Genomic DNA, 15,221 nt, shown 5'->3' with positions numbered 1-15,221 from the left:
TGTACAGTGAGCTGAGCAAATGCAGAATTTACAACATGCAACATCTGACCCCCAAGAAAATAGGTCTCCTCCTGGTGCCAAGTGTAACAACGTGGGTTGTGTCTCATCTGCAAGCAATACTGGTTTGCATTTTCTAACTCTTGGCCATACATAAAGTCTGCTGCTGAATCATCTCCTCAGCTCCTTCAAAAGATTCAATGAGGTGGCTAAAGCAGGTGGAAGACATCCTGGCCAAGGTTTGGGCTGGAGAGCACAGCTTTCAGACTGAGCTCAGAGAATATCCCTGTTATGTTGAAACACTCTCTGATGGCTGACCAAAACCACTCTCCCTCTTCCTATCTGTGAGAAAAGTCAAGTGACAAGTTTTTATCTAAGCATGGAAGTTGGAAAAAAGTTTTCTGGTGGAGGAAATGTTTGTGAGACCTCTGGAACAGGCTATTATCTTGCAGATTAACTAATAAAAGGGTGAGATCCAGGAATCTGAGTGTCACCACTGCTACTGATTTACTAAACAAACTTTTGAAATTCGCAGTATTACGATTACATGTATAGACACTTTCTAGTCTGGTTTAATTTAAAATAAGTCTGCCAAAGATTGGACTACTTGCTTAAACCTCTCCAACAATTTTGCATCCTGATGTGGAAACAGTAGGACATATGATCTAAAATCCAAGGGTTAAGTGTTTAGGACAAGGGCTCCCATTGTCTGTTGATCTGTATGTCTTTTCCGTTCACTGTGCATTGTTACACCAGCTGTGTCTTTAATAAGTAACTGTGTGGGCTCTCACAGTTTAAATATTTACTTAAACATAATAGAGAATCCAAATGAAACTGAGATACATGAGAATATCCACGTCTGATGTTCTAAGTGGAATCAGAGTAGATTTGTGCAGTAGATTTGCAAACTATAAACAGATGTGTTTTGATGACTTTCTCTCCTCTTTCTGGTCTCCACTTACAAAATGCAAGTTCACAGATTAAGCTTCTCAGTGTTTTTCACCTGGGAGAAGCTACATCTTTCTTGCTGTTGAATTTATGGGGAGAAGTCCAAACATTGCTCCCTAACTGAGTTTCATGAAAATCAGATTTGGCGTCATTAGTCAAATACCTACACAGTGGTGTTCTCTTACTGCAGGCTGAGAAAGTCACTACAGGTGGCCAAAGGAAGTTCCATACCCCACTGCAGCTCAAGAAGGTCGCTCCTCCAGGTTACTGCTGAGGACAGTAGATGAATTTCACTGTTATCTTTGCTATGGAGGAGAAAGGGAGCTGCAATTTTCAAAAGACTAGGAGGCTGTCATTCCTGTAGTCACATTCTGCCTGTGACTCTCTCTGGGCAATGGTGAATGTAAATGGGGTAGAAATGAGATGGGAGACTGTCACTCATAGGTCAGAACCAGTGGTCTTCATGAAAGCTTAGTGAGGCAAAGTTTCATTACATTGTTTACAGTTTCAGGTAATTACTAATTGCCATCATTTGAGGAACATAAATATGGTTCGTCTTCGTTTACAGATAGAGAAAAAGGTAGGGGACTTAGGCTGTCATGTGTGGATCCTGAGACAAGACAAGACAAGACAAGACAAGAGGTTTCTTTCTCTTCTCCAAGCAGCCCTATATGTGACTATAACATAAAAACATGAGAGTCAGTATAAGAAACAAAATGAAGTTCACTATGGGATACACAGAACGTTTGAAGAATCATCATGTGATGGTGATAAAACACTGCAACACTCAGGGCTGCTTTTTCTTCCTTTCATTTTAGTCCGGAAATAATCCACTTCTTTCATAGTTTGTTTAAGGGAGACCAGGTTTTCTCTCTGGCACTTTTTGGTACCTCTTGCTACTCACTGTTACAGCATGTGGTCTTTGAAATTTGAATCCCAGCTCCTTTCTGGAGAAGCACTAACTGAAAAGGCAGCCTTTAGGGTTAGGCAGCGAAAGGTAAATTTTCGGCTTCATGAGCAGGAACTCAGTTACATGACTTGCATTACTATTAATGGGGGTCATGCTGGTAAATTCCTGTACACCACATTGCACATTTACTCATGAGTGCAGAATTGGCACAGCTAATGAAACTTGCCTTTCGGGTAGCATGTGTTTCAGGAGATGGGTCTGACAGGCAGAAAGGACTGCTAAGTACCCAGATGAAAGTCTGGCTTTTAACTCCTTAAACATATTTCGAGAAAATAATACTGTGAATTAATGCTGGTTAGTGTTAGCTGTTCCTACTGTTAGAGATCAGTCTTGCTCCAGTAGGATTTCACTGAGGTGAAAATCATGCCTGAAATGTGAGTGTGCATGCTGTCATTTGGTGTTGGCAATTCACTTTCTGGTGCATTTTCCAGGTACTACTTACTGTTACTTACTTTCTTTCAAACATAGGCCAGTCTTCTGCTAACACCAGCTTCTATAATCATAAACAAATAAAATGTTTTTTTATCATTTTCACCCCTACTACTTTCCTAAAGATGGGTGAGATCACCTGGTGATTACCAGCCTACATTACTCATGGGGTTCTTATACCCATTTATTCTTGTACAGTGTCCATTGCAGTGACAGCATCTTGTTTCCAAAACTCTTCTCCAGCCTTTACTTCCTAGGCTAAACATGCCAAGTCCATTTTGCCTGTTTGATAGGGTAAACTTGACACTGCTCTGGCTGCTGTTCTGTGCACCTGCTGTAACTGGAAAGTATTTTTAGTAAATGAAAACAAAACTGCCCAAGCATTCTATCCTGTTCAGTGTCATGAAACTTTCCTCATATGCATCTGTGCAGCAGCCCAGTGTTGTATTGCCTTTTTAACCTTTTAATCTCACCATGGTTCCTAATTGTTTTGTAGTTAATTAGTAGGGTTGTTTTATTATTTTTCATAATTTAGTGCTGAGAGTCTCAAAGTCTGCAATAGGAATTCTTGTCATCAGATCCCATGTTTCATGTGGGATTAATTCCCTTTCTTGCATTCAGCCATTCAAAGTGATTTTTTTAAATGCATGATACTTTAAGTATCCTTTGCATCACTAGTAACCTATATTTAACAATAATCTAAATATTTAATGAATAAAATCTGTTCCATGATTCATTGCTGAAGGAACTCCTAAATTGGGTTTTCACTGATAAAGTATTTTATTTATTTCCCATTATTCCAATTATAGAGTATTCCCTATGTTAGCTGTTGAGAAGATGAGTATTGTGGGGTACTTGCCACATATTTTGAGTTCTTGTCCCATTAAATCAGTCAGAAAATCTCACTTTCCTTTCCCTGTAACATATTCTTGCATTTTGGGAAAGGCCTGTCAAGTTCTGTCAAATGAGCCTTTTAACATGGTCAGAAAATCACCTTGTGTTTGAACTAAGTATGGTTTGAACTGCCAATTGATTTTGTTCACTGGAATATTCCCTTTGTTCATGGTTATGTGTGGCCATCAGAGCTAAAGAGATGCCAGAGATCTGTACTGCTGTGAACAGTCAACATCTAGAGAAATACTTTTCAGTTTCTATGTTAAATAAAAGTAGAAAAAAATCAATTTGCTACTACAGCTAGTGACTGTGAAGGAGCAGCTGCAAAGTGCTGAGTCTCATCAGGTTGCAATCATGATTAACATTGGGCAGATCCCCCCTGCTGAGGGAATAAATACCCGGCCTTTGTCAAGGCTCCCATGTAAGAAACAATAGATTATTTCAGTGAAGCACAAGAACATAAATGTTAATCGAATCATTCCTCCAAATGAATAGAAGTAGCACCCAGAATGTAAACATTTTAATTTTGGAAGGGAAGGTCTGCCTGTCAGTTGGTTAGTTTTCCATGTTTTTTTTCATTGACTTTGAAAAGCTGCTCACTAACATTGCCATCAGTGCATACAATAACATTTTCAGCACATCAAATACGTATGTTTCCTGTCTTTCCAAGCTAGGCAGTGGCAAAGTCCAGGGAGTATCGGAAAAAATAAAACCTGCCTTAATAAAATCACTAAAGAGAGGTCAAAACCTTATACTGAATAACTGCCAAACTATGTGATCACATTAGTTCTTGGTAGAGGAAATGGAAAATACTTTCCAACTGGAATTGACACCAGGAAACATATTTTAAAAATGTTTTTTATACATTGGGATAATTACCCTTAAAAATAAATCTCTCTCCATACAGATGATGAAAGTGGCTGGAAGTATTTTAACAAATTTATGTGTGTGTAAATGAAACAGAAAGAAGTCATTTATCTCCTTACTGCTTCCTTGTTTGCTGTTCAGATAAGGAATTTCAGAACACAGTCAAGCAATACATGTTTTAAAGCAAGCGTCCGACAAGCTACAGATGCCCAGCCATCTTCACTTTCATATGGATACAGCTATTGTTGATAAACACATCCAATAAATATGTTTTGACTTTCAGTGCATCTGGTCAGTTCCTGGTGACTTCATTCCTGTGGGGTGTCCCTTTGCAAAGCCAGTAGGGTTCATCTCAGTGCTTCTCTTGTACCCACAGTGTCCTTCCTCAGAGATCTTGCACCAGTGGTAGATGAAGACCCCTCAGCTCTGTATGAACACTAAACATGGAAACAGTTTTCTTACAGGATTTGCTAGTTCTTCACTGAGGCTGCTATGCTGCTGTTTATACATCCACCCTTTCTAACAGTCATAATGTACTTCTCCAGTGGACAAATCTGTCTCTTGAGTTTCTGCACAGCAAACATCATCTTCTGTCAGTCACTCTGGGATACATCTCATCAGTGACAAAATTGGTGAAGACGATAAAGGATCTCTTTGTGGCAGAGGCACAGAAGTTTGATGGCTGGCTATCAGAAGTTTCCTGGTGGCCCCATAGGAAAGCCTGCCTGTTGGGATCACTGAATTTCCCCACTCAGTAGGTGCTGAAGTGGGGAGAAAAACAGCTGACAACAGGTGTTTGGCAGAGTGAGCCAGTAACAGTGGAGGTGTGAAGCTGAGTGTGATAATTCTAGTTTTGTGGCTCATGTTCACCAGAGCATGATTGACTAGGCAGGAGTTTCCTACTGCCTGGGAAAAGAAGAGGTGAGGAGAAGCCAGAGCCTTTAGTGCTGCTCTAAAACACACTTTCTTTCCATCTTCCATGCTGCGCCTGCAGTGTCAGTCTGTGTGCCTGCACCAGAGCAAGCACAGAAACATCCCTGATTTTTGATTGTCGAGCTCCACAGGTCATTGGTCTCTATTCTCCTGTAACTAGTAACTGGGGGCTTCTCAGCTGACCCAGCAATGGGCAGTGGTTTTTTGTGCACTCCATCTTGTAGCTGGAACAAGCAGTAAGTTCCTTCCCAGTCATCAGACAACCCCTCACTACAGCTTGGAGTAGTGGAAGGCCTGGAGTCAGTTTCTGGTAGCCTTGACAGAGTATGCCCATCAGAGAAAATGTGATTTAAGCCTTTAATTTAAGCCTCAGTTGTAATAATACATCATTTTGGGGTTTTCATTCCCTTGAAGTGAAGAGGTGCAAAATTAGCATAATTTATTAGAATTTACTTGCAGAAGTGAGAAAACACCTGTTTGATGTGATTTGGGCCAAAGTGGCTCAGCTGTGGAAAAGACCAAAGCCACTTCTGACCACCCTGTGTATCATACTGGGCATGTGTGGACTCTGACTGAAGTCATCCTTCAGGGTTTTTCCTTGCCTAAATGTCATGGGACAACCTAACTTCTGCTGTTTTATTTACGTCTTCTATTATTTGTCCTCTTTGGGGGGTAGTAAGAAGTATGTTGTTGAGCTGACTGAACCAGCATTTAAATCCCATGTGTATGCACATATATAATGGGTATATGACATGTGCCGTTTACTTTTTGAAGCCAAACATTGGCCGATTGGGAATTCCCCATGGGCCCTCTGGAGAGAAGGTGGCTGTGGTGACTGTGGATGACTGTGACACCGCCGTGGCCGTGCGCTTTGGGAGCCTCATTGGAAACTACACCTGTGCTGCCCAGGGGACTCAGACTGGCTCAAAAAAGTAAGGATTCACTCTATTTGTGTCTTCCACTCATGCTCATTTTCCAGTGGAGAGTCAACAGTATGAAATTAAACACTAAGCACTAAGTGATTGACCAGTAAGCTGGAAAAACAGGTATGACCTAACAAGAAAAAGTAACAAAGTTTAATTTGGGACATGGAATTACTTCCATCATTTACGTTAAGAGTCCTATCTTAAAAAACGGTAGAAATAAAGGATATAAACAAACAACCACTGAAAATAATTGGGTGTGAGAAAACATTTCCTATGAAGAAAGAAAAAAAGAATTAGTACTTTGGAGTTTAAAGAGGAGGCAAACAGCAAGCAACATAGGGGGAAATAAAGTACTGAGTGATAGCAGAGTGGCCACTGAGATACGCATGGTGCTCTTCTATCCCAAGGGAGGGGCACGCTATAAAAACTGGGGCTAATCCAAATGACCAGATGATAACACCTCACACAGTGTAGAGTCATTTAGTAGAACCTACATCCACTAAATGTCATTAAGACTAAGATCTTCAGAGGATTTTAAAGGGGTTGGCACTATATAATAATTAAGTCATTATATAAAAATGTACTGCTTCTCAACCTTGGGCTGAGCAGCATCAGCCAGTCCCTGCATGACTGGAGTCAGAAAGAAGTGTCCTGTGGCTACACATTTTTCTCTAATTTTCATTGTATTCTGCATACTAGCAACTGTTAGAGACAGGTCACTGGATTCTATATGCACTTGGCAGCTCCTAAGTTAAAAGTGAGTGTTACTGGTCATTCCTTTGATTACAAGCTCTGGAAGTGCTCATGTAGCAGAGGGAAGTGCAGCTTAAATGTGCTTATGGAAGCAGTAAGATAAAGAAAAAAAAAAAACAAAAAACCAAAAAAAACCCACAAACTCTTTGCAAGAAATTATGAGCATTTCTTTGTTTCTTCAGATCTTTGGACCTAACTGGCCCTCTCCTCCTTGGTGGTGTCCCAAACTTGCCTGAGGATTTCCCGGTGCACAACAGGCAGTTCATTGGCTGCATGAGGAACCTCTCCATCGACAGCAAGCCCATCGACATGGCTGGTTTCATTGCCAATAATGGCACTCTGCCAGGTATGGGCAACTAGTGCCCCAAAGGTCACCGCCAGAAAAGTCTCTGCCACAGCTGTGCATGTGGCACAGCTTAGGGTGTCAAGGAGGCTGGCACTGCAAGGAACCTCAGGAAGGGGACACAGGGTTCTGAAATGACCCCTGTCTCCCTGTTAGCACTGTTGAGGGCAAAGCAGCTATGGCACAGGGCCTTTGGGTGCTGTTTGGCATTGTGCTGCCACTGTGTCTCTGGCCAAACCTCATTTGTTTGAGCAGGGTACAGTCCACACCTGTGCCAGGGAGGCATACAATAGCCCATGGCACAGGGCACACTTCCAGGATTCAGCAGCACATCAGAAAGGACTGGGCTTGTTTAGACTTTCTGCATTGCTGAAAGTTTCAGCCAGGAATTTACTCCTAAATTAACTTTTCATTTTCTGTTTTTTAACTACCTATTAAATGGCATTTTGCTCTGAAAGCCAGTGGAATAAGTTCATGAAAAAGACAACACTTACAATGACTTTTTAATAAATTGTGTTTGTTCTGTAAATACAATTCTGCAATGCCCCAAATGCGAAACCTGCTTCATGGAGCAGCCTATTGGAGGTTCTGATTTGATTTCCAGTCCTTGGATCCCTGACCAGGATTAGTTCTGGTGATTAGGTATACAGAATGTTCTCATCATCCTAAAACTGGCTCTTACACACAAAAATGGAAAGTCCCTTCTGTCCATGCTGCTGAAAGTCTGTGTAAGAGCTAAATTGCAATTCTAAAGTCTGTTGCATTGATTGTGGATTAAGCAGGGAGTCATAGCATATGCCATTGATAGACAGACTTGTCTTTATGCATTTGACACATGATCAGCTTACATAAACTTTTGCCATCCACATTTTGCTTCACTGACTTCAAAAGTACTTTTAAAAAAAAGAAAAAAAACCCAAACCTATAATAGTCATGTCTTCTTTTTTTACATAAAAACTCAAATACAGTCATTCAGGGCCTTTTCTTTATCAAAACCATACAAAGTAATGGTTTTCCTGAATTCCAGGCTGTGCAGCGCAGAGGAACTATTGTGAAACCAACTGGTGCCAAAACGGAGGCACGTGCATTAACAAGTGGAACACGTACATCTGTGAGTGCCCCGTGCGCTACGGAGGGAAAAACTGTGAGCAAGGTAGGCTCCAGAGAGCTCTCTGTGCATTGCCATGTGTGCACATTTCATTGCCTGTGTTTGCCATCTCACAGCATGTCTGTATCCAGCTGTGTTGCTTGAGGGTAACAGAAGATTGCAGTTGAGACTGTCACCCATTATCTACTTGAAATCGTTTTAGAGATCCTCTATATAGTAGATGACATATTGTCATGAATAAGGGCGGCTTTCATTGATTTACTTACATAAGCAAAGCAGTTCCAAAGAACTTGGCTGTATTTAGTAATTTGTTTATAGTAAAAAATGCCCGATCCTAAGCCCCTTTAAATCAGTGGAAAGAATCCTGCTGACTTTACTGGGCTTTGACTCAAACTGGGGATGAATGTGCTGTTTTAATCACCACTTTTTTGGCAAGAAGGCATTCTGTGCTAAGTAAGAGCACTTTCAGTTTTACTGGATTTCTCTTTGATTGAACACAATGTGCATATATGTATAAAACCTCATTACTAAAGGATAAGGAAGGAGCAGCAGGTGAGTTTTATAGGGCATGGAGAACTTGCAGTCAGTTTTTTCCCTAGAAGTGAGGAGTTGCCTGTGTGAGGAGTTCCCATGGGGTTGGTGCAGGAAGGTGGCTGCTCCTTTGGAGTCTTCCTGGATGCTCCCAGCGAAGAAGACGTGCTCCTACTGGGCCATGGCCAAGGCAGTGGCAATTTCTCTTTCCTTTCCTGAGAAGCAGCAATATTAGCTTAAGAGGAAAGGACATATGTTTGAGTGTCTGTCTTGGAGATAAAGGTTTGCAGAGTGAAGAACAGGGAAAAGGAACGATGGAGACCTCTTCCTATGCTCCACCTGACACAGAGCCCAGAGCTGTTATTATTGCCCCTAGCCTGGTACCTGCTTTCTGTAGCAGCTCCTCAAATATTTTGAGTGTCCCAGGTTTGTATGAAGATCTAATTTTTCCGTGTGTCTCATGTCAAGTATGTTGGTGAAGTTCTAGTGTTTTCTTCATGATTGGCTGTTCTCTGTCCTACAAACCCACTCTGATGTATCCTGAGAGGGGTGCCAGGGCCCAACTATGGTGTGTCCAGTGCAGGTGTAAATGGGGAATACTGCTATCATGTGCAAAGACTATCCTTCCCTCTGTTTTTCAGAAGGAAATTCAAAATTGATCAAAAGTTTGTTTTATTTACTATTTTCTTATCCCAAACTCAAGATCAAGCCACAAAGTTTGGGATTTAGAAAATCATCTAAGAGCTACCCTGTAGCCATCCCTGGAAATTAATTTTAAATTCAGGTGATAGAGATGATGTCACTCACAGCAGCACTGCCTCCCCCCCATCCCAGCTGTCACCTCTCCCTCCAGCACTGTGCATTCCTGCTTGTCCCCTCTGTCACTGAAAACCCCATGTTCTTGCTGATACCTCAGTCTGTGGGGATTTTCTCATATTTTGAAGGCAGAGATTGCTTGGTTCTTTGATGGCAGATGTGGACCAGTTTTCCCTGGAAAAATTGCAAGCCAAGAAAGAAATGGAATGTGACCAAGGATTTCAGGAGTGCAAAGTTAAAGTCAGGAGGAATCACAGATATGCTATACTCCTGTCTTTTAAATTGCTTATTTGAATGCTCACCTATGATCCTAAGAGCATGAGCTATTATTAGGCAGCTATTTTTTAAAAAGTCTTAGATAGAATATTTGCATTTTTGAGTAGGAATGCTGCATTTCTTCAATCCCTTTGGCGGTGCTGGTTCTGCATCAGGCTAACAGAGGATAAAGACTTTGGCAAGTTACCAATTAAACTTTTTTTTCCATTTCCTGCTCTTCAAAAACTCTGGGATCTGGTCTGCACTAGTGAGGATGGGGCGTTTCACCTTCACCCCCCTCCTAGAATCTGTTAACTCACCTTCTGGCAGCTCCCATCTCCCTCTGCTGATACATAGAAGGGAGATAAAATTAAGGAAAAATTAGTCTCACCTTTATTGTAATTTAATTCTTCGAAACTATTAGGTGTTGCAGTTCTGGGAAGAAGATCTAGCAGCTGTGTCTGAGTCACTCTTGGATGACCACTGTCATTGCACTAGCCTTGGGCTAAACACTGTAGATCTGCACCTAAAAATAAGCTTCCACATGTCCAGCACCCACCCTGCAGGTGACATCCAGTGGGATGTTGGCAGCATGTTTCCCCAGGCCCTCTGCCTCCACAGGGTATGGCTCTCACATCTTCCTGCTGGCCCATTAAATGTAGGACTCTCTTTAAAGTGAACAGATGCAGGCAGTGCTTCCAAGTGACAAACCCTGAGCACACAATTAATTAGTTTGCATCACTGTGCCGCCCATGGCAGGGAGGTGCTGGGGAGCACGTCAGCCTCTGTGGTGACAGAGGAGGTCAGGTCCCAGCTGGGGACAGTGCATGTGGCCAGCCCCTCCATGGACACTCCTGGTCCCAGGCATGAGGAAGGGCTGGTGGAAAGAGGGAGGTCAGAAGGGGCTGACAAATGGGGATTTCTATTTAACCAGCAGGGCAAGGTGCACCCTGGCCCCAGGGAAGGGAGGGAAGTTGGGAGAAGGTGTGGGAAGGGAATGGTATTTGCAAGTACAGAAAGTCACCACCAGTGAGAAAAGGAAGAAGGTACTAATTGCCATGCCAGTCCAGTTCTCCCAGGAGCAAAGGCGAAATGCTTGCAAACAGCGTTCCCAGCCTCCAGCAGGTGGGAAGCCCACAAGTTTGCATCCTGTCTCTGCACTCCAGAGGCAGGTGGGCTCAAAGATCGCAGCAACAGTCCAGAAAACCAGCAGCAAAGTTGGAAGCTGAGGTCATTATGAAGGTCAGCAGGGTAGAGGAGGAAGGCAAAGGCTGGCTTTTGCACAGGTGGAGCAAGAGAAAATAATCCTGCTCAACACTGATGTCCTGGTTACTTTTATATTGATGTGGTTCAGTGTGGGCAGGTGAATTGTGCCCTGGCCCAGAATCGTGCCCTGACCCAGCCAGCCAGAACTCAAGCACTGCATTCATGTTCTAAGCAACCTCAGGACATCTGTATCTGTTGACAATCTTTTTTTAAGTTGCCATCTGGTTTTCAAGAGCAGGCTATGCTGCAGTTGTTTCACCATATGCCCTCTCTGGCATTTGTGGTATGACTGCAAAGGGGAGATCACAGACTGGAGCAGAGGGAGAAGGGCTGCCCCTTGGGACTGCCTGCCCTCAGCCTGATGTGGTCTGGTTGGATAACCACATCTTAAGGAAGAGCAAGTCACGTTACACCTCTGGCTTGACTAGTGGTAGCCCACTAGTCCCTGTCCTTTTGTTTCTCACCAATAAGGAGCTAAAAGGCTTGCACTTTACTCCAACCCTTGCACTTCACTCCCCAGCCTTTTCCTTTATAGACACCAGAAAGACAGACATACAAGAATTTGGGGGTTGGCTTTATTCCTCAAAAAAATGCAACTTCACATCAACTTTACTCCATTTTCTGCTATGGTGTCATCCCTCAACCTTTTTTTAAGGACTTAGCATTTCATAGTAACACATAAGTATTTGCATATACCTGATCTTTCCTACTACAAAAAATCTAGAAAGTGTCAGCAGATATGGTAGTGTGGAGCAGAAGGGGAAAGACTGTTAAGCCCTGTCATTTCACTGACCAACGTGGACTCAGCACATGATGAAATAAAAGGCTGGGTGCTAATCTGTGGTGGTTGCACCCAGTCTCTAAGGCCTGCTTCCACTGGCAAAAAGCTGCCATAAACTTCACCAACATGCCCACGAGCAAGGATGCCAGGCAGGGGCTGACTGCAGATCCCGCTGCAAGGTTCCACATGTGGTTGAGGTGTCATATGAAGTGTTACAAATAGCACAGCTCTCCCATGGCTTAATTTGTGCTTCTGGTCAGTGGGATCAACTAATCCATGGGACTCTAGCTCCTTTTACGCAGGGTAACAACTCTAAAAGTCCAAGGGGATGTGTGTTCCTCTATTTTCCATCAGCAAAGTGCTTGCTATTGGAGTCTGTCATTGGTGTCACCCTGCAGGAGCTGTGCTTGTGCAAGGTTAGAGAGGGGGGCAATTTTGCAGCTGTCACCTCAGGATATTTAAGGCCGATGACTAGGCAATTCCACACAAACTTTCTCCCTGTGAAAAGGCTGCATAGCTGGGACAGCTGAATAATCTGACCCTGGAGTATTCATAATTAATTCATATTTCCTGTTTCCCAGCCTTTTCCTCTGTTCAGTCTGTTAATTAGAAGCAGGTAATCAAGGTTATGTTGAAAACATCTGCAGCAAATGTTGCCCTCATACTTCCTGCTCTGTCCACCCACTCACCAGCAGAACTGTATCAGCAGAGATCCTGAGCTTACCTTTCTAGGAACAGCTCTCACGTGGATAATGCCATAGCAGTGTGGAGGTGCTGCTTTTGAGTACAGGCCCCAAGACAAGATGCCTACCCCACAACCAGGGTAGGTTGTGAATTTGCAGTATTATCAACTGCTTCACAGTAACTCCCCTAGCCCAGCTCTTCATCCATGGTAGATTGAATATAGCTCAGTGGAAGAGGGATTAGCTCCCTTGTGTCATCACTGTGACATAGCATCATTTTTCCTCTTAACATTTGTCCTGAAGGATAAAAACTGTTTCTCTTCTGTATTTTGATTCACAGCAATGCCTTCTCCTCAGCGTTTCAGTGGTGAGAGCATTATCATTTGGAGTGACCTTGACATTACCATCTCTGTGCCATGGTACATTGGGCTGATGTTCAGAACTCGGAAAGTCAATGGCATGCTAATGCAAGCCAATGCTGGGGCTGCATCCAAGATCAACATTCAGGTAAAAATGTGGCTGCCTTTGGTTAGAAAAGAATTAATACTCCCCCGGCAGTGGATATGGCCAGATGAACTACATAGCTTCATCCACCTAATTAAATGCATGTCAATAAAAACAAATCATTACTTCAGCCTTTTACAAAGATCAAAAAGTTAATGATCAAAATATCATTATAAAAATCATATTAATTTAAGATTATTTTTCTAGTCAGAGGTAGTAGTGGGCATTAATATAGATGTAAAAAATGGGTCTATTGCTTTGGGGGCTTTTTGCCCATAAGGGAAGTTGGAGTCTGAATGTCCAAAGTTGTACAAGGAATTCTTGCAAGCATTCCCATCTTTACTCTTTGGGCTTTTTTTTCCTTTTGGGTTGTCTTAGGAAATGCTATTATCTTGCCCTCTACCTCTTTCTGCATCAAGTACAAATATGTAGCAAAAAAAGGCTTTTTTTTTTTTTTTTTTTTTCAACAGATACTGAACAATTATGTGCAGTTTGAAGTGTACAGTGGCCTCAGCCAGGTTGCTAGTTTGAAGATGAGCCAGTCACGGGTCAGTGATGGGGAATGGCATCATTTATTAATAGAGCTGAAGAGTGCAAAAGATGGTAAAGACCTCAAGTACCTTGCTGTCATGTCCTTGGACTATGGGATGTACCAGGTAAGGCAGCATCATACCTTGCCACTGAGGACTGCACAAATGCTTTTAGGAGAAAGTAGGATAAAAGACTGTGGGCAAGTACTTATGCTGTGAGATATGTACTGCAATGTTTTGTGCCTAATCACTGATATTAATTTATTAAGCTTTATGATAAAATATCTTACAAAGAAGTCTGTAAAAAGACACATTCTGATGTCTGGCTCCTGACTGCTTTCATATTTTTTTATGTAATCTACTGTCAGCTACTGCTGGACTCCATCACTACAACAAGCAGGCTGTCTGTGTCACAGAGGATGATAGTGCTTCTTATCAGCTGTCCTCTTCCTTGCAGAGCACTGTGCAGATTGGAAATCAACTACCTGGATTGAAAATGAAAAGCATCATAGTGGGAGGTGTCTCTGGAGACCAAGTCTCTGTTCAGCAGGGATTTTATGGATGTATGCAGGTATGAAATGAAAAGTGTAGCAATAAATTTTGAACTCGTGAAAAAATACCCGGGTGAAAATGTGGGAGGTTTCTTTTTCATCCACTCTCAAACATTTCTGTTTCTTCCAAAAAATTTTCTAAGAATCAAAATATTAAAGTCTATCCACTTTGTCAGGTACAAATCTGATCACATAGGGAAAAAACATTTGAAAAAAATAATCTGGGTTTGGCTCATCAGGTGATTTCTTTAAAATGTAGCCTCATTGATTGATGAAAATAGTGAAACACATAATACTGTACTCTGAAAGGAGACTCTAATTTTAAAATAATTGTCTTTTGTCACCAGGGAGTAAGAATGGGAGAGACATCTACAAACACAGCGACACTCAACATGAAACAGGCTATTAAGATTAACGTAAGGGAAGGCTGTGAAGTGGATAACCCTTGTGATTCCAACCCGTGTCCCCAGCACAGCTACTGCAGTGACGACTGGGACAGCTACTCCTGTGTCTGTGACCCAGGTAAGCTGGTGGCCACTCATATAGAAGCTGGATCACACCTTCAGAAGCAGCACAACAGCAGCAGCAGCATGCTGGCAAAAGTGTTCATCTTCTGATTCTTCCTATTCCAATCAGTATTACCCTTCTCACTCTTACTGTAGCACCCTGGAAGCTGCAGTCCTGGGCTAAGAATTCAGGCAATGTATCCACCAAACAGAAAGACAGGCTCTGGTCCAAAGGACTCCTGTGCACCTCCCCTTTTCTTTTTATGGTTTTTTTTTTCTTTTTCTTTCTCAGCCTTTTCTGCTGTTGAATTTCAGTCTCTCACTCTGCATCCTAATCAAGGTACTTTGAATGTTTTCTCTGTTTTGGAGCATGTAGCCAGCACATGCTGTCAGCACCCAGCCTAGTCACCTCCCATACAAGCAGCAAGAGAATACAAAACTATTTGTAGCACATGCCCCGAATATAAAACTGGGAACCAAAGGCGCAAGGGTGACTCAAGCATGGTAACAGACTGTCAGAAAGAATGGCTTACTATCATTTTGTCTGAGAGGGAAAAGAGTGCTTCATTTCTGACAGTTTCTCAGGGGGAATCTACTGATTATCAAAAATGTGTTATTAGTGTATAAGCT

At 42.3% G+C, this 15,221-nt stretch overlaps 1 protein-coding gene across 1 annotated transcript in view; it reads left to right on the top strand.

The window, feature by feature from the left end:
* Nucleotides 1-15,221, top strand: part of CELSR1 (cadherin EGF LAG seven-pass G-type receptor 1) — a 165,086-nt gene that overhangs the window by 111,171 nt on the left and 38,694 nt on the right. The window contains exons 6-12 of the mRNA XM_066182932.1: nucleotides 5,813-5,970; nucleotides 6,900-7,063; nucleotides 8,088-8,213; nucleotides 12,841-13,007; nucleotides 13,475-13,660; nucleotides 13,992-14,105; nucleotides 14,433-14,607. Of these exons, the coding sequence (XP_066039029.1) occupies nucleotides 5,813-5,970; nucleotides 6,900-7,063; nucleotides 8,088-8,213; nucleotides 12,841-13,007; nucleotides 13,475-13,660; nucleotides 13,992-14,105; nucleotides 14,433-14,607 (1,090 nt within the window). The remainder of the gene's footprint in view (nucleotides 1-5,812; nucleotides 5,971-6,899; nucleotides 7,064-8,087; nucleotides 8,214-12,840; nucleotides 13,008-13,474; nucleotides 13,661-13,991; nucleotides 14,106-14,432; nucleotides 14,608-15,221) is intronic.

This window comes from Chamaea fasciata, unplaced genomic scaffold, assembly GCF_029207755.1.
Source record: "Chamaea fasciata isolate MVZ Bird 193981 ecotype frontalis unplaced genomic scaffold, bChaFas1.0.hap1 SCAF_5, whole genome shotgun sequence".
Classification (NCBI taxonomy): domain Eukaryota; kingdom Metazoa; phylum Chordata; class Aves; order Passeriformes; family Sylviidae; genus Chamaea; species Chamaea fasciata.
This window is presented reverse-complemented; position numbering and strand designations above follow the sequence as displayed.